The sequence below is a fragment of the Rhinatrema bivittatum genome, chromosome 7 (assembly GCF_901001135.1).
Source record: "Rhinatrema bivittatum chromosome 7, aRhiBiv1.1, whole genome shotgun sequence".
NCBI lineage: Eukaryota > Metazoa > Chordata > Amphibia > Gymnophiona > Rhinatrematidae > Rhinatrema > Rhinatrema bivittatum.
In genome coordinates this window covers 123154624-123175046 of record NC_042621.1, presented here as the reverse complement: position 1 = coordinate 123175046, position 20423 = coordinate 123154624, and the positions used below count along the sequence as shown (strand labels likewise).

Genomic DNA, 20423 nt, shown 5'->3' with positions numbered 1-20423 from the left:
TGCGTAACCCTTTGAAAATCTGTCCCATAGTCTATTAAATATTAGCATACATTTCCATGGCCCCATTTACATGCACCAATGGTATTTTGTAGACAATTTTGAAAGTTAGGCTCTTACTTTTGAGATTTAGATGGCACCCTACCCAAGATGCCTTATAAAGACAATGCAAAAAGCATGTAGACGGTAACTTTGAAACAACCGCGTGAGCGCACATGTACGTGCATATGCTGGTTAGCGCCAAAGGACGCAGCCATTTTGTAACATATGCACATATATGTGCACCTGGATGGGAAGGGTTGAAATGCTATATTAAATTAGTAGGGGTAGTCTTATGTGTAGGGTTAATTCCTTATATATGGTAAATAAATGCATGGAGGTCTATAAATGCCTGTATGTGCATCTTGGTCCACAATTTCCTGTAGTTTAAGAGATCCGTTGAAAATAATTATTTGTATAAGTTTCTATCAATGATTGTAATGAAGGATCCTTTATTTCTTTGATATATGATGTAATATATCTGAAATTGCATTAATAAAAAATAATAAAAAGAAATAGGATGAACGTGCTTACATGTGCATGTGCGCTGCATAAATGGGGGAATTTTATAAGGGATGTGCGCCATTACTAATTTTCCCAGTTCATCCAGTTAAGGGATAGGACGTCCAAAACCCCCTAAGCCTCCCTTTCCCTCTTTTAGCTCCAAGCCTTAAAACCTCGCTGACGAGCCTAATTTTTTTCGTTTTATTACCTACATGCCATCCATAGCAGTGGTAAAGTTATACTGCAGGGGACCCTGACGCATGCTTGTGCGCGTAAATACATGCACATTTCGGGGGTAATTTTCAAAGGAGTTACGCGCATAAATGTAACTACTATTGTAGCAATTTTCAAAAGCCATTTACTCACGTAAAGTGCACTTATGCGAATAAATCCTATGGACGATTCAATGGCATATATTGTAGCAATTTTCAAAAGCCCACTTACTCGAGTAAAGTGCATTTACATGCGTAAAACCCAGATTTATGCATGTAAATGCTTTTTAAAATCCGCCCCTTCATGTTAAAGTCCCTGAATGCCCATGTCCCGCCCACACCCCACCCCTTTTTGGGCTTTCTCACTTGTGCGTGTAGCGGGAGATATGCACGTACATGGGCACCTTTTAAAATCAATATGGCGCGCGCCGGATGGACATCCTCGCATATCACCTGGCTTTGGCATGTGCTGGGCTTTTAAAATTCATCTATTAATGCATAATAACAATGATAGGGAAGGGAAGGGAAATGGGGAAGCAAAGACTGAGAAATACAGGCATTTAAATAGGCTAAAGAAGTGAGATTTCAACTGGGACTTGAAGAGAATCAGATTGGGAGCTTCCTGGATGCTGGAAGGCAATTTGTTCTAGTGGTTATGGGACAGGAGAATGCACAAAAATAGAATGAGGCTTATTTAATGATAGGGAGCAGAGAGGCATGTGAGACTAGGAGGATGGAGCTAAATATCATGAAACAAAATTGAAAATATCCCTACCATGTTTACATTTGGGGGAGGCATGAAGAGCTGACTTTCTTTACAAGCACCTTTACATGCTTGAAAGGTCAGCATCATGTTTATAGTTTTCACCTGGCAAAGTTTGGAAAATTAGTAAGTGTCTCAAGTGCTGGAAAGTAGAGAATTGTCTTAAAGACTCAAACATGTTTTTTGTAATAGCAAGATTGCCTTTATTTCACAATATTTGTTTTCAAAGTAGTTTGAAAAATTATAAAGGAGGCAATTATATTAGAAATGTTCGTTTCAGGTACAATATGTTTTTTGTACAAATATTAAAAATATTAGGCATCTGACTTAAAACAAGAATAAGAGGAGCATGCATTACAGGATCTAAGAGTTTGTATCCAGTTTCATATTCTTGTTTTCCATAAAAGTTGTGTATTTCAAGTTAATTGTGGAATTTGAGATGGGTTTGGGGGAACCAGACAGACATTGAACTTCCTTTAGAATGTCACATTTTTTTCTTGCAATTGATATTTACAGGTCAGATCCTGCATACTTGAAGGCTGATGCATTATCAATGCTCTAAAGATGTACGTCCAAATGGAAACCCATTTTTAATGTGCGCACAGTCACCTCTCCTGGGTGCTCGATGCAATAGGCAAATGAGCCGCCGTGCTAAAAAGGACAGGCTAGGGATAAACTGTGCATCCCTAATGTGCCCATGTCATCGGGAGCCCAGGCTGTGTGCGGGTTAGGAAAACAGACGCTCAATTTTATGAGCGTCCATGTTCCTAATCTGACTGCTGGCAAGACATTTAAAAAAAAAAAAAAATGTTTTTACGTTACTCCTTTTTGTGGCTTCGTGGCTGGCGTTAACTTTTGATGGTAAAAATGTGCGCGTCGGGCACAGATTTATTTTTTACATAAGAGGGTAATAGCCTCATCAAAATGGCGTTTACATGTGATGAGTGCTATTAGCTATGCGCTGGTTTGGATGCGTGTTTTGGCCACGCTAATCCCCTTATTGCGTAAGGGGGTTATGGACGCCGGTTCAACCGTGGGTTAACCTGTGCGCACGGTATTGCATCGGCCTGTTGATCTTTTTTTTTTTTTATGTACCTTCAAAGCCACCTGAAAGTAAAGAAATATCTTAAGGTCAACACCAGCCAATGATGTAAGCAACAGATGTTTGTTTCATAAAATAAAAATCCCCAATAAATCATGGGTTAAGGTCCAAACATCCTGAAAAACAAAATCAAGGACATTTTTAAAAGCAAAAACAACCCCTCTCTCCCCCCCACCCCCCACAATAAAATGCTCATGCATTCAAACAGAACCACCCCGTTCTGTTATCATGTAGCCTCAAACAGTTGATGGCATATCAGTCACAGGGATCCTTCACATGACACATCTGCCTGGCACTAAACAAGTTAACTGATGGTTGCCATGCTGAAAATGTACCCCATCTCTTCAAAGGGAACAAAGTTATCATTAGTCACAGTTTAAACCTGTTTCCCTAATCTACAACATATGTACATTGGTAGACATTGTTATCTTTACATCATAGTAACTGTACAATAAATTAAACTTCAAGGTGCGTAACTTTCTATTTACAACACAGTTGAATAGTTACAGACAGAATTCTAATGTTGCTGGTTTGTTTACCTCTAGGAGGAGGGTGTTAGATACAGGATCAGTGGAAGAGGGTGTTCTGAAGAGTGGATTGAAAGGGAGAGTATACAATACAGCTTTTGTGTCAGAACTACTCAAAATTCTAATTAGTTTCTTGTAGAACTAGATTATTTTCAGAAGTCTTTGTTTTTACAGATGTATTTGCAAAACAGAACTGAAAAAGACTTTATTTAAAAGTGGTGGGTTTTTATGCATTTGAGAGAACATATTACCCATCATGCTCTTTGAAATGTTTAAAAAGTTCATATGGCAAATAGTTATACCCATCTACTTGCAAATAAGAGGTCAACAAGCAAAGCCCTTGTGCACAGACTTTTTTCAAGTTATGCGCACAAAAGCTGAATTTTATTTATTTAAAAAACTGATATTTCGCCCATAGCAGAAAAACTGTGCTGGGTGGATCACAATAAAACACCCATAATAAAACTGATAACCAATGCAAATGACAGATTAAACAGTTAACAGTTAAACAGTTAATTTAAGATTATATCCAGCTAATCACAAAGCAAATGCACCATTATTATCCAAATGCTTCCTGAAATAAGTCTTAAGCTGTTTACAAAAAACTGCAAGATCAGGATAAGAATGAAGTGCCATAGGCAAGGCATTCCATAATATCAGATCACTGACATGGTCCGATGACAAGTTTCTTGCAAATGGGCATCTTTGTGAAATGGTCTGCCAAAAACCCCGATGGGTGGAACACAAGGAGGCAAGAGAGTTATAAGAAAACCTCGGTAGAAAAAAATCCCTCACTATTTACACATTTAAATATCAAAACCAGCAATTTACAAAGGATTCTCAATTCCACAGGTAACCAATTTAACTTTTTCAATAGTGGGGTGACATGTTCCTATCGATGACCCCCCCCCCACATTTTGACATTTCATCCCTGCCAACCCTATACATTTTTTTGCATACAGAAATTATCTAGAGAAAAAAGGGTGTCAATGGAGTCTAAACTTTAGCCAGTAGGATCAAATATTGAGCATTCTCTGGTTAAAGTTACACATGCATGTCTAGTCAGAAAAATGGCTCTCCCAACTATGTCCAAGTATATTCAGTGGTAGACTTGTGCACATACGTCCTGATGAATATCTCTGGGGAAAAGTTAACGTGCTTTAACTTTCCCTGGATATTTTTGCCACATGCTGGCTTACTGAATATTGACTGCTAAACATTTATGTCATTTGTGATAAGGTAGATTCTTGGAGCAATTTATTAAGGCTTTTATCCCAGTCTGTGTCTATGGGAAAAGATCTTTGATGAATCAGACCCTTAACAGGTTGTGATTATGTTTTTAACAACCAACAGAAAGGTGTTGTAGTACATCAGCTTTCAAGACCACACAAGAACTTTCACTAGATAAGTTAGTTATGTTATGATAAAGGGAGTGATATAGTCAGCCAGGCTAAGCTACAGAGTTTCCTGCTAGCTGTATTCAGGAAGCAGCTACTATAGCTCAGCGGTAGAGTGCCTGGTGTAGAACAAAAAGGGTCAAATGAAATCCCAAGGTCCTCTATTAGATTACAGGCTGTTCCTCTCTAGAGTACTTTGAGGAGCCGAGAACTTTCTCATATTTTTAGTTTGATAATTATTTATGCAGCTCCTTTGCTGATTCCCTTCGTCTCCTCATCGATACTGAATTGCTTTCTGCCATGTATGATGTGATCTGTGAAGCTACAGACAATGCACCAATCAAATCTACGGTAGGATAATGCATTAAACTGGCGCAAGACATGACTTTGCTTGGAGGTTGAGGAAAATTACAGGGGGAGCAACATAAAAGAATAATTTAGAAGTAAAACTGTCAGTATAGTGGGTATTACTGTTGTCACATGCTCTTCTGAAATACTGCAGAGTATGTACACAGCTTTTTTTTAAGAGCATATCTTTATTTAACAGTTGATTTTGTTGGTACTGCTCCATAGTCTTCAGATTCCTGAGCAAAATGACATTATAGTTGTTATAAGGGATCCTTAGATGTGCTGGGATCAAAAGGAAATTGGCACATCCAGGAATGTTTTTACTTAGGTCAATTGTAAGGTGCTGCAATTAGAGAGCTGAAAAGAAATATGTTCCCACAAGAAAATAAATCAAGAGAAGTTTTGTTTGGGGGCAAAAGAAGAATTTCTCTGTTTTTAAAGCTGTTTTCCACCCTACAACCTATTTATTAACATCGAAGCAATCTTCATCCTCATGGTCCTAGCAATATTGCATTACAATAACACTAAACATATGATCATTTTCATTTCAGGTTTCTACTGGGAGGTTTATAATGCAGATTTCTCTGCTCCTTTATTTCCTCATTAACACCTCATGAGAATTCTTGGGTATTGTATACAGAAAGAGTAATTTTCAGTGGCCTATGTAGTATTAAAGTGTGCAGATAAAAAGTGCTCACAGACTTTGGCCTGAATTGTGCCAGGTTAGCGTGGGGGACATAGGTGTAGAAATTAAGCCTACTCGGGAGCAGGCATAACTTACCATGCATGATTTAACATGTATACTTTCAGAAATCTTAAATTTGCAAGTAAATCTCTATTCCACCCCAACTCTGTTCCTCTGGAACTTATTTAGTATGCATGCAAAAGTACATGCAAAATCGTACTGTGCCTGCTTTAATGTACATTCCCACCAAGCTATGTTCAAAGAGCTACTTATGTGCAAACAACTACCCCCTAAATCTGATATGATTGCTGTCCCTAACAGAACTATTTCTTCACTTGCAATGAGTGAGGCCATGAGAAATGTAAATTGTGATTCACGATTTTTGTTTCACCATGTAACCATAATCTATAAATCCTAGATTTTGAGGCAGACCTAAGCAAGGTAAATTTAAAGTAAACTATATATCCGAGAAGAGTCAGGAAGGTTGTGGCCCTATGACTTGACTGCCATGCAGATCTGGGACTCGGTGTTCTATCTGATAGGGCCAATAGTATCAGGTGTGACAAGTTGCTGATGCACATAGGCTTCAGTGGGCAGTAAGATGTCTGCATATTGCAAAGAAGAACCCTGCTGGCATACAAAAGCATTGTCAGGCTTAAGCAGTAACATTTGGCAGGTATCATTTTTGAGAATGTGTGTGATGACATCATCAATGAGCCATTCAATCTATCGAGGTTTCTGCTGATGTCAGTAAATCCTGAGAATGAATGTCAAGGTACCAATGCCATATATATATAGTTTGTATGATCTCTAGACTAGTTCAGCATGGGTGGGAATGGGGATGGAGTACCACTGAGAGAGAGCTGCCAGTAGGCAGGAAAGGTGACAGTAATATGCCTGTCACCTGAGCAGCATGATGAAGGGAAATAAATATAATCACATAGAAGAGTGATCAGCAGGAAGGTAGGGAGGAAAATACTGTGCTATAAAGACAGTATATATTTCCAGTGGGGACAATATCTCTGATGTTTAGGTAGGGGCTCACCTGAGCAGTAGTGATCATCAGACAGTATGGTTCGAAATCGCAAACAGGATACAGAGAAGTCACACCAAGACCCAAGTTTTGAATTTCACAAATACGGACTTTGTCAAAATGGGGATGTACCTGGAGGAAGAACTAGAAGACTGAGAGATAAAAGGGTGCGGTGGAACAACAGTGGGTCAAATTAAAAGGAGCTATTACAAAGGCAACAAATTTATATGTTAGGAAAGGAAAGAAGAGTAAGAGGAAAAATAAACCAATCTAGTTTCTAAGGAGTTGACTGAAAAAATTAAGGCAAAAGGAACAGCATTTGAGAAGTATAAAGGATCTCAAAACAAGGAACACAAGGAAGAATATCTGTTAAATATGAGGGAGACGAAGAAAGAAACTAGGAAAGCAAAAAGTCAAGTGGAAGAAAGAATTGCCAAAGAGGTAAAGAGAGCAAACAAAACATTTTTCAGATATATCAGAGAAAGAAGGGATGCCCAAAGTGGTATAGTGAAATTGAAAGGCAACAAGGAATGCTGTGTGGAGAGAGAGATGAAGAAATGGCAGAAATATTAAACAAATACTTCAGTTCAGTGTTTATTTATTTAAAAATGTTTATATACCGCCTTTACAATTCAAAAGAATTAATCAAAACGGTTTACAACTGACAGTGTTCACTAAAGAAGTCCCTGGAGAAGGACCATTGCTGGTTAACAAAACTGTAGATGGAGATGAAAATCCGTTTACAGAAGAGAATGTATGGGAAGACCTAGGAAAACTGAGCGTGGACAAGGCCATGGGGCCAGATGAGGTTCATCCCAGGATACTGTGGGAGCTCAGAGATGTGCTGGTGGGTCTGCTAAAGGACCTGTTCAATAGATCCCTGGAAATGGAAGTGGTGCCATGAGATTGGAGAAAAGTGGTGGTTGTCCTGCTTCACAAGAGTGGGAGCAGAGAAGAGGATGGAAAAGACAGACCAGTTAGCCTTACCTCGGTGGTGGGAAAATTAATGGAGAATCTGCTGAAGGAAAGGATAGTGAACAATCTACAGTGAGGAGGATTGCTGGACCCAAGGCAGTATGGATTCACCAGGGGGAAGTCCTGTCAGACAAATCTGATTGACTTTTTTGATTGGGTGACTAAAAAATTGAATCGAGGAAGAGAATTTGATGTGATCTACATGGATTTCAGCAAAGCTTTTGATATGGTCCCACATAGGAGGCTTGTGAATAAAATGAGAAGCTTGGGAGTGAGTGCCAAGGTGGTGGCATGGATTACAAACTGGCTGACAGATAAGAGACAGCGATTAATGGTAAATGGAACCTAAAGACAGAACCATGTTAAGTGGGGTGCCACAGAGATTAGTTTTAGGACTGGTTCTATTCAATATCTGTGAGTGACATTGTGAAAGGGATAGAAGAGTGTGTCATCGTAAATGGGCATTACTCTGAAGAGAGAATGCTGTTAAGCGGAGTGTCACAAGGATCAGTGTTGGGACTGGTTCTGTTCAATATCTTTGTGAGCGACATTGCGGAAGTGACAGAAGGTTAAGTTTGTCTATTTGCAGATGATACTAAGATCTACAACGCTGGAAGGTGAGAATGAGACGTGATTTAAGGAAGTTTGAACAGTGGTCAAAGATATGGTAGCTGGGTTTCAATGCCAAGAAGTGCAGTCATGCATCTGGTGTGCGGTAATCCAAAAGAGCTGTGATGGGGTGGGGAGGAGGGGTGAAGGGCTGTTGTGTACAGAGCATGAGAGGGACCTTGTGGTGATAGTGTCTAGCGATCTGAAGACGGTGAAGCAATGTGACAAGATGAGTCAGAAGAATGCTGGGCTGCATAGAGAGAGGAATAACCAGTAAGGAAAAGGAGGTGATAATCATGTAATGAAACTCCAGGGAAGATGACTCACAACCAATGTCAGGATATATTTCTTCACAGCGGGTGGTGGATGCCTGGAATGCCCTTCTGGAAGAGGTGATAAAGATAAAATCAGTGAAAGGGGCATGGGATCCCTAAAGGCTAGAAGATGGAAATGGAGAAAAGAGTGCATGGGGGTAACTTGCTGGTGTGGCAGTTACTACTCTTAATCAATAAGCCTTCATACTGTTGATGCAACTCCATTATTGCTCTCTGCTTTAACGGAAGGGGGAAAAGAGGAAAAGGAGAATTAGATTCAGACAGCAACCAACAATGACACTGAATATTTCGGTCTGGGAAAACAAATAAGCATGGGGGTAACTTGCTGATGCGGCTGTTACTACCCTTAACCAAAAAGCCTGATACGTTTGATGTAACTCCAGCATTGCTCTCTGCTTCAACGGCAATTGAACTCAGAATTGGACTCAGACACCAAAAAACAAGGGCTCTGACTTTGACGGTCTGGGAAATTAAGAATGGGGGTGACCTGTATGGTGCGGTAGATGCTACTATAAGCTTGCAGGGCAGATCGGATGGACTGTTTGGTCCTTTTCTACCATCATTTTTATATTTCTATGCTCAAAATAAGTCATTTCCCTTTTGGTCAGAGAAGTGCTTCCTGAGGAATCTAAAACCTTAAAGAAACTAAAATTAAGTTGAGTCATTCTATGTTTCAAGATTCACAGGAAACAGCACTTACAAAAAAAAATTGCCTCCTACTGACCACAGAGCAACCACACACAGACACAAGTCATTAAAAACAGAATAGCCTGCTGTTTAAATGGGCAAGGCCTGACAAAGGACCTCTGGGATGGCCAAATATACAAAAATATGTTGCTGTTGCCTTGGAGCTACACTCGTTTTATTTCCTATAGCTGTACCTGGACACCAGGAGTCCCTTCTTTTTGCTTTCTCCTTTTTCCATTCACCTCTCCATGACACGCAACTGGATCCTTCAGCCTTTGTACCAACAGGGGTTGCCCTAATGTGGCATTCCTCCTTACCTGATGGCTTAAGAACTTCAACTGTTTGAGATACCTTCACCCTGTTGAAGAAGAAATTCAGACATGCACCTTTCCTATTTGGTTTTCTTTTTTAGGTGTGGGTTTTTTTTCATTTTGGGAATTCCTTGATGGCTCAATTTTTGCTTCCAGTGATATATTTTTGGGTTACTTGAGTATGACTGCTTTGTGACTTCCAACTCAGAGCTGCTCAAGTTGGTAGTTAAAAATCAGTTATTTGCTCAGATGGTTATTGTACAATGAAAATGGAATTTGGATCCAAGACTGTCTTAAATGTAACTTATATTAGTGCTAATGGAACCATCATTATTTACTGATATCAGCCACAGAAAGAATACATCCTTCAAGCTTTATTTTCTGCATTAATTTAGAGCAAATATTGATTTGTTCCCAAGAGAGGAAAATTTTCTCTCCTTAAGAGGGTATAGTGACCTATTAAAATATTTTCCAAAACATAATCGTGCTTTCTCTGTCACAACTCCCTCCCTTGGAGGACAACTTTTTCACCTGTTGACCATCCTGGTGGTCCATAGTTGCCATGAATAGTAATATCGGTGTACGTACACCTGAGCAAGAAAAATCCCATAAGACCTATGACCCTGTGGAAAACGAGTCTGTCCTCATAAGCCAGAGCTAGCCTCTTAGTTAATTATCCTTTCTGCTGACAGGACATAAACAAAAGAAAGATGAAACTTAAAAGGCCGAGATAATATAAGAAAACAGATATATGTAAGAAACTCTTCAGTCACTGTTTGGCAATCAAGTTGCTGGAAGCATTTACACCTGATCAGTCCTGAAAGCTTGAGGTTTAACTCCTTGCATCTATTGAGTTCCAGTTTGTCTAAGAAAAGGAATGAAAGTCCATACACACGATGGGATAAAACCAAGACTGTTGGATCACTCTTTCAGGGCTGATTTGGATTAGATAACATCCTTACAATTAAGGAAAGAGAGGGCAGGAGAAATGACTGCACAGAGCCTGTGTACATGGCTCTCCTCTATTTTTGAGCTGGCAGCATGGGGCATATACCTAGAAGTGCCGCAAAAGCGATGCATTCTGCTATGAGGAATATAGTTATATTAAGCTCACTAATATTTCCACTACTAAAATGTATTTAGTTTTTATTACCATGTTTATAGGATCTCTGCTCTGAATAACATTGTCTATGCAGATCTACAAGACCATCTAACTGATTCTACTTTGCACATTAGTGTAATGCAGACCTGGGTTTCTTGATAGCCCTATTTACCTAACTACGCAAATCTATGAAAACTATATTATATTACACATTTGTGTTCTGCATGTTTATAAAATACAGGGTACAGCCTTTGTCTGCTAAACCTCCATTCACTTTGAATATTAGCTGCCAGTTTACAGGAGCTACCCTTTCTTAAGCCTTTGCTCTGAATTCCTACTATACATTCGAGAATCTATAACTGACATCTGTCTCCTGAAATTGTATAGAATTCAAACTTGGGCCATTCATCTCATTTCTAGACTGCCACACTGCTTTCATGCCCGACATCTCTCTCTACTGCAAACCCACAGGATCTCTCTGTTTTGTCTGTATTATCTAGAATCTCTGTTCTGCACATTCTTAGGTTACCAGAGGCTGATGAGGTGATGAAAGGATACGTAGGAGTGGAAAGAGCCTAGCAGAGGTCAGGCTAGCCAGTCCTAATCTTAAACTCCCATGCCACTGTATCGATCAATATGGAGTTTGGTGTTCCTAAGCAAATCAGAACTATAGTTCCTACATTCAGTGGAATTGAACTAAATTCAGCCTGTCACAACCGGCCTAGAGTCGCTTGGTGACTAACTCTAGCAAGGCACAGTAGATTGCACGCCAACGTCAAGAAAAAAAAATAGCCCTTTTTATGCTCCCCATTGAATAGTAGACATTCTATGAAATAGAACATCTTGCTTTGCTCCTATGGAAAGTCCATGGAAGAAGAATTGATAATTGTAGTTTGTGGCATTGGAAATGAGTGAGTCTTCTACCCCTCTCTCCCTTATTGCTTTTATGCTTACCCTCCGGTATATTCAAGAGCTAGCCGACTAGCCATTCACCACCAATAACCCCTCCTCAATGTGTTTTCAGAATAGAAGGAACTAGTACTCTTGCTAAATTCCGTAGTGCTATCAGATATACGCAGCTCTGTACAAGGGAAGAGGGGAAATGATGCAAAGGAATAGGAAGGTTTTAAGGCTTCTTCTTCAGCCTCAACTCTTTATTGCGGGAGATCCCACCACCACTCCTTTCCCGCTTCTCCTTTTTGACACAGAAATACTTGGTAACACTCTTGCGGCACTGCTCACACTTCACTGCACAGCACCAGTGAAACTTGCAGTTGCAACTGGACACCATCTCAGCCCTGCGCTCCTCCACGGTCAGGCCGCAGTCCCCGCACAACCGCCGGCAGCTTCTCTTCTCCCATTTGCTGAGCAGTTTGCCCCTCTTGAGACATTCCCTGCCTTCGGTGCCCAGCAACCCGAGGGTTTTGTTCTCCAGGCAGTAGTCGGGCGAGTCTTCCAGGTGAACCAGTTCCTTCTTGGAGATGGAGCTGAAAGTCTCAGCTATAGCTCCCCTGCTGGCTGCACTATTTCCAGCCCCCTGCAGTAGGTCCACCTTCAGGGCGCGATGGTACTTTTCTTTTAGGTAAGTGCCCACTTCTCGAAACTCGGGCAGCTGGAGCCAGCAGGTTTGGGTGGTGCAGCTGCCTGACACCCCATGGCACTTGCAGGTCCGCTTCATAGTACCTTTTACGGCCTGGGGACAGAAGACAGGAATGGAGTGACAAGAATTGGATTCCAGTATATGGGCAATATGAGAAATGCACATCAAAAGCGTATATAAATTTTAAATGTCACACATTTCTGTGTACTCAGATTTGGAGATATGATCATGGGAGTAAAATAATACCCCCCTTTGAAATGCGTTTCTGAAGTGTTCTAATTTTGAAAAATTTTACACATTTTTGGCAGTAAAACCCAGCATTAAATTTGGCAAAATTAAAATTAAAGGATCATTTATATTTGGACTATGTATGATAGATATCTAGATTCAATCACATTCCCCCAGATTTAATAGCAGTTTATTTTTGTTTAAAAAAAAAACATGGTAGAAAAATCACTGGAAAAAAAAAATCTAATGCTGGGGAAACATGTTAGTGTGTTTTTCTATATACTGGCACAAAAGACGTGTACTGCTGACTTTTTTTGCTTTCCCTGCAAAAAGTCACAAACATAGGGGTTATTTTCTAAAGCATTATCACGTGCGTTAGGGCCCTAACGCATAAGGCCATATTGCATGCGAAAAGGGCCTTTTCGCATGCAATATCATGCAAATTAGGGGGAGGGGAGGAGTCGGGGCAGGGAGGGGCGGAGTCGGCGGTGTCTTTGCTGCCGGCAATAATGTTACTAACATTATCGTTGGCAGTAGCATGCTGAATAGCACCACCTTTCATGGTGGTGCTATTCAGTGCAAAAAGCCAGCAGCTGGCGCAATGCCATTGTGCGAAGGCTGCAGGCTTTCACAGGCCCGCCCCCATTTTCACAGGCCAATAGACATAGACTTGTTAGGTGAAATATTTAGTGAGAACTTCACATAGGAATACAAAAACAGTTGGTCCTGTGACATGTAACCATATTTCATTTATTTAAAAGATTTATAGGCTGCTCAATGCACTGTTCTAGGCAGCTTTCAAATAGCATATTCATAAAAATATCATTCAAATAAACAAATTCCAGATGCAAAACATGTTTATGAATTCAACAAAAAAAAAATACATTTAAAAGACAGATTCAACAAACTGTGTTAAAATAAATAAATATAATAGACTGCAAGCCTGGGACAACGTCATCTGAAAATAAATGTGCAATATTTTCATGACTTTTCTTGGGCATATATAACTTTATTATGGGCTGGTCAGTCTTTTTATTGGTAGCCTTCATTTATCCTGTCATAAAAGTATTATACTTTTATTTTCAGATGATGTTGTTCCCCTGCCAATACAACTCTTTGGTGTTGGAAGGGACAAAATTCTAGCATCCTGACACTAGTACTGCCTGAAGTTTGAAAACAATTTTTTAAATTTTAGTTGAATGTTAATAAGGTAAAAAGAAAAATTAGATAATTTAAAGTATAATACACTATATAATAATATAAAAAAATCTTTTCATAATTCACTCAGTACTAGTGCTAGGATGTTATAATTTTGTGAATTTTTGTATCGTGTTCTTTGTATTTTGCTACAGAGTATATTTGTGGGGAGCATGTCTTTGATTTTAAATTTGTGTGCTGCTGCACAATATTTTTTTCATAACCAAACAGACAGCCGGTTTCGTGGGACATGCGCATTACATCCCACAACATAAACAGAAGGATGAGACGGCGCATCCGTGCGCCTCATTTCTATTTCCCGTGAAACCAGCTGTCAGTTTGGTTATGGGAGCAAGACTAGGTAAGCATTATACACTTCAACCCAAACAGAAGGATGAGATGGCGTATCCGTGCACCTCGTTTCCAGTTCCTGTGAAACTAGCTGTCAGTTTGGTGACGGCAGGGAGGAAGGCAAGGTAAATGTCTTCAATACATAACCGTTTCTAGTGTCCAACTTTCTGGTAGGGTTATTTTTCAAGATCTCTCTACATATTTCTTTACATATATTCTTTTGCTGCTGGCCAAATAGTTGTAATTGTCCTATTTGCACAGCGAATTGTCTGGCATTAAAAAAGAGCAGAGACTGCAGAAGTAACACTACAATGAGTTCAAAAGTGAACATTTGTGCATGACATAAAGCTACTGATTTTGGGTTACTATGTGATACTGTTTTTTTTAATATATAGTATATACATTTTAAGTAGTTGTAAATTACGGATTCTCTGTTATGGTTTTTATGTTTTGATATAGTGGATATTTTTCATATTAAAACATTGAAGGAGTTTTTGACAAAGAGAATCTTTCTGAAAGTAAACACGTTTCCTGCTTTTCTAATAAGTTTACTTTTGAAGTTCTCTTTTTACTGGTTATCAAGTATGAGCATTATCTATTTCTACTTAGTTTCATTTTTGCATTTTTAGATATATTGCTGCTACAAAGATTTTTGTAAGTTTGGTACCAATATAGCCTTTTTTTTTTTTTTAAGACCGATAGCATTTTTTCCATTTCACTCAGGTTAACTGTTTTGTTCAATTGTGACTGAACACATATTTCAAACAGTACTTATTGTTGTTTTCTATGTACACTGATGTTCTCTATGTGGTTGCAGATTAAGTTGATGTTTTTCCATGTTCAAATTTCCCCTGTAGAAGCCAACAGGTGAAACGAGGATCCTTGTCACGGTTCTTCAAAGCCGAATTTCAACATTGGGTTATGTATTTATGTGATCTATTTTTTGGTTGAGTTTGCCAGACTCGTATCATACTTTGTATTTGTTGGTTTGTTAAGAAAGGACATATGTTTTTGTAGCTTAATTTGAGCATGATTTGAGTATGTGTGTGGTATGTGTGTACCATATGAAGGATTATTTTCAATACAATACCTGTAAAATGCTACACATCTTACAAATTCTGCCAGGGGTATGTAAACTTATGATCACAACTGTGTATATTATTTGCTTGATCAGGGAAACCAGAGAAGTGGTAAACTAAGGCTTTGTCTCCCTGAAACCTCTATATAACCTGCATGGTTTTCAAATACATTTTCAATAATTTAACCTGAAAAAAGTGCACTTTTGTAATGAACGCACAATTTAGTTGCCCATGAGCCTGATGCAATAAACTTTTGAGCGCCAGAAACACTCATTTCTCTGTTGGCGCATCCTTTTTTACGCCACTCCAATTTTATTCTTATTTGAATATTGCATCAGGTGCACACGGGATGTAGTTGCGCATACATTAGGAAAACGGGGAATCATATCGGGTGCCATTTTTTGCGCTTATCTTATTGCATCGGCCTGATAGTTTAGCTTCACAGTTCCCAAATACATTCTCAGGCTAGCTGTTGATAAGGAACCAGCTATTCTCTCTGTCCTCATGTAGTTTCAACATGACAAACAATCTTGTCAGCAATCTTATAGGAGCTGCCTTCTCCTGAAGTCTCTTGAGAAGAATCAGGACCTGTCTAAGTCTCTTAGATCCTGATTCTTATCCTGAAGTGAGGGAACCTCTATGGGACCATAATCCCTTGCTACACTCAAGCCTAGATTTCTCAATAGGTACACTAGACCTGTGCCTATGGGAGCAAAAATCTGGGGAGGCAGCAGGCTGGCTGATGATTTGCTGCTTTTCAGCTCTGCTGAATCTCTCTCAGCAGAGAATAGCCCTCTGTTTCTTAATCCCACTCAGGGTGCAGGGAACAGGAGAGGAGAGGGAGTGAGCCTGCAACAGACAGAGCAAAGGGGGATCATGCTGGGAGATTAGGAGCGTCTGAGTAGAGATCATTGAAGAGAGGCTGGGAGATGTGTGGGGGGGTGTGTGTGGGGGTGTGTGTGTGTGTGTGTAGGGGGAAAGATAGGGGGCAGGGCTTGTGTATATGTGAGAAAGAAAGGATTGATGCCAAGTGTATGTGTGTGCCATGTTGGGTGGGATGTTAGAGAGGGGATACCAGGAGGAACAGGACCAGAACATGGTAGGGACACCTCCCTCCTCTCCTCTCCTTTCCTGCCAATTGCAATTCAAATCCCCTCTCCCTTGATCTTGAATTCTATCCCCCAGATCCTGGAATCTTCCTTCCTACCTCTCCTTTCTCCCCAGATCCTGGAACCCACTCCCCAATCCTTCCTACTCATTCTTCCTCTTCCACATCCCAGATTTCTAATCTTCCCCATCTCCCATCCTCCTCGTCCCTAGTCCTTTTTCCTTCTCACACTCCTCCCCTTTCTCCTTGCCCTATGCCTGATCCTCCTTTCCTCTTCCCATCTCTGAGGTCTCCTCCCTCTACTGATACTTGAGATCACTTTTCTTCACCAATCATAATACAATAAATTGGACTAGTTATACTCATATACTGTAAAGTTAATTTATTTTTGTAATGTAATATAAAAGATGAAAATGCTTGCCAGGTTGCTTCAGAATGTTTATATTTTTGCCAAAGAATCTACCCCTGAGCTGCCACAGGAAACTCGGGAACTGTGCATTAGACCACCTGCTCCCTGTTGTCCAACCTCAGGATGGGGAGGGGGGGGGGGGGGGTAACAGGGGCCCACAGTGCCCAGGAGCACCAAAACCCCAAATCCATCTCTGGCTACCCTGAGCTTTAAGTTGGGCGGGCCAGATATCGTAAGGTGTTCTAGGGCTCTCGGTACATATTCTTTCATAGGGATATAACAGCAACATTTTTAACTGAAGTAATAATAAAACAAACATGTATCTTCCCATACAATGTGGTATAGTTTGCTTGCTTTTGGAATAATTTGAAAACTTTCCTTGGGCAATCTCAACAATCATCTTAATGATACTCAGAAGTAGCGATCCACTGCTCTCTGTGCCACCCCTCCAACCCCATGCAAATGAGTCCAGTCTAGACTGCGTCTCTCTTGTCTTTCCTTTGGCAATCAATTCATAATGCTGCTGCTGTAAAAATCATTGACCTTTCCTACAAACTTCAATGGACTTCTGGTCTACTTTCAAACTATGTATCTATTTGCCTCTGTCTTTCGATCCTTGAGTTTTCCAATGGTTCGCCGATCACTTATCTTTAAGCACCCTACAGTCCTCTGTTACTCCCTACTACATCTCAGCCCATATTTCTTGTTACACCACCAGCTGTGCCCTGTACTTAATTCAAGCTTCTCTCCCCTTAGCTCCCTTTGTCTCAACTTACTCTTGTTTACAAGCTTTCTCTCATGCTGTCCTTTATCACTGGGAATTATTCACCCTTGCAAAACACCAGGCCTTATTATTCTGCACTGTTACTTAGTAGATTTTATCAAAACCAGTAAAATATTCTTATCTACTGTGATACCTTGCTTGCAATTGCCCTTACACTTATTTCTCTTGTAATCTCCCTTTCTACCTATTAAAATTGTAAACACTCTCAACTATTATTAATACAAGTCATATAGGTATAATAACTCAATACGAGAATTGTACTTCTGTGTTAACTTATCTATGTTTACTTTGAAAGTGTGTGAGTACTATCAGCTTTATATACAAAGAAAATAATTAAGATTGTACTGTTGCTTTAAAATGACTCTTTCTCTTCTGGAGCTAGAGCTGTGACAATAGTATCTCACCCTTCTCCCAGCTTCATTGTTGTGGAGGTTCATTGCAGCTCTAGCATCCTGTCCTGTCTCGAGTGCATCCACAAACTGCTTGGAAATGGCTTCTCCAAACCCCACATTATCACTGCAGCCCCCCCAGAGCCAGCCTTGTCCTCCTGCAAAAGTACAAAAATAAAATAAAATAAAAGATACATAGATATGAATTATTTGTTACTGAACAGCGAGTCTGTAGAATAGCACTTCCAGATAAATTAGTGCAAACAGTATACACATTCATCCTGGAAACAGATAGATGTATATCCGTCTGCTAAACACATGGGTTTGTGCAGTGGACATGTGCTTGTTGTACGAATACTTTTGGAATGGAAACTAACACCCACAGGTTTGAAAATGCAATCTATACATGTTATTTTCCTCCTCTGAACAAAACATGCTCCTAATAACACTATTTAATGTGGATAAAAGTAAGTATGTTATGGAAACAGCAGGCTTTTAGCTGCATTGAGGGAGGGCAGTTTTTAAACACAGTTAAAATGCTTTTCACCCATGTACATGGTTTTGAAAATTGCCCTTTTAAAATATTCTAGGAGCAGCTGTTTTTGAAGTGAATTTCCTGAGGCTATTATTCGACAAGTTGATTAGACTAGATTCAGCTGAGGTCCACAGTCAGTGCCACTTAGCTTGGAAAAGAGACGGCTGAGGGGGGATATGATAGAGGATGTGGTTAGTGCAGTTAGTAGAGCTGTGTTTAAAAAAGGATTGGATAAGTTCTTGGAGGAGAAGTCCATTACCTGCTATTAATTAAGATGACTTAGAATTATTTCTCTTGGCTGGGAGTTGCTAGTAATAGCCACTGCTATTACTAGCAATGGTAACATGGAATAGACTTAGTTTTTGGCTACTTGCCAGGTTCTTATGACCTGGATTGGCCACTGTTGGAGACAAGATGCTGGGCTTGATGGACCCTTGGTCTGATCCAGTATGGCATGTTCTTATGCTCTTATGTTCTTATGAGCTAGTCAGCTAAATATGTAATTGGGATCAGTGACCAACACTTAGCTGGATAACTACTTATCCAGCTAAATAGCTGGTTAAATGATGGGCTGGGTGAGAGCATAAGTAGGAAGAGCTGAGTTAGCTAGATAACCTATTTGGCTAAGTCTGGTTATCCCATATACCTGTCCTAAAGTTAGTTGAATAGACTTGGCAATTGCCTTTGAGCATGGCAAATCATTCTCACACCCCCAGCCAAGAGAAATAACAGATGTTGAGAAAATGCATCCTGTCCATGAAGTACAATCTGCATCTAACAGAGATCAACCTAACACATGCTCTACCATGAATGTTAATCACCACCACAGTGATCTACATGCTCGTATACTTACAGATGCACTACAACTGACTCACAATTAAGGTACACATGCAAAGAGACACTTTGCTTCAGGCCTACAACCCAGCACGCTCTATGGATTGGGTTCAAGGCATGGCTGAGAATGCCATCAACAAGAACATATGTCACATGTCCATCAAATGCACGTGATCAACCTCACAATACCTCAATGCCTAGAACTAACACAGTGAAAGAGAAATCCAATATAATGTTTCACAACCGTATCCTGCAAGCACTTCATCACCTGAAAACTGATCTAACGAAGTACATGGCCCATTGTGAGCTTGTCAACTCAAGGCTCACTAAGTTTGACATTCATCCTGAGAATTACAGGGCATGGAGATCTGCATTTGAAAATGTTACACCTGAACATCACCACAAGCAAAGAAATGATCTATTAGTGAAATAGCTGGGATGCAAGTCCTCAAAACGTGTGAAGAGGTTAAGGTCAGTACACACGGACATCCCCAACCAAAGGCCCCTCTAATGTAATATGCCTCTCCGGTTCCCCCCAATCCCCTGGACCCCTTCTAAAAAAAAGTCTCTGGTAGTCTAGAAGAGGCCCTTCTCTCCCCATTCCTTGCCTCAAAATAATTTGCTGGTGGTCTAGTGCCCCCCTGGATCTCCTCCCCCAGACCCCCATAACTTAGTTACCCCAAGCCCTTTAAAACCTCTGAAGCAGCTTTTTTTTTCGGACTTAGATTTAATTCTGCTATGGAGGAGGTGTAAGCAGCAGGGGAAGTGTAAGCAGCAGGGGACCATGCACATCTCTTGGCCCTACCCAGGCCATGCCCATTCCCTGCCCCTTTCTGAAACTCAGGGTGGGCACGTGTAAGCCCGATTTGTGCGCTCATCCCCTAACTGATGCATGAGCCGGGCTTTTAAAATTCACTTTTAAGAGTACAGAGTGTAACAGTGATAGACATGTGACAGCCCTCCACCCAGATATGGGGTACAACATAACAGTCATAAAAATTATATTAAAAACAACACAATGACAGACTAAATAGGTCCTCTGCACACTTATAAAATCTCAAAATATAGAAAATTACTTACAAGACTAAAAGGCACACTCTGTAGAAGAACAGCCTACACCTTCATAAAAACTAAGCAATGTCTCCTACATGCCTAGAACAGTGTGCCATGGCAAACTGATGGGCCTTCAGAGCTGATCAGGTGTGCCATGGTACAGTCACGACGGTTTGATGCTCGGGCCCAGAACAGCACCTGGAATCTGCTCTCAGTACCTCTCAGCAACA

At 40.2% G+C, this 20423-nt stretch overlaps 1 protein-coding gene across 1 annotated transcript in view; it reads right to left on the bottom strand.

The window, feature by feature from the left end:
- Positions 1-11752: 11752 nt before the first annotated feature.
- The window catches only part of WNT8B (Wnt family member 8B), a 34124-nt gene continuing 25453 nt past the window's right edge, over positions 11753-20423 (bottom strand). Inside the window, exons 4-5 of the mRNA XM_029610688.1 lie at positions 17787-17929; positions 11753-12319 (exon numbers count right to left, since the gene is read on the bottom strand). Coding sequence (XP_029466548.1) covers positions 11753-12319; positions 17787-17929 — 710 coding nt within the window. The remainder of the gene's footprint in view (positions 12320-17786; positions 17930-20423) is intronic.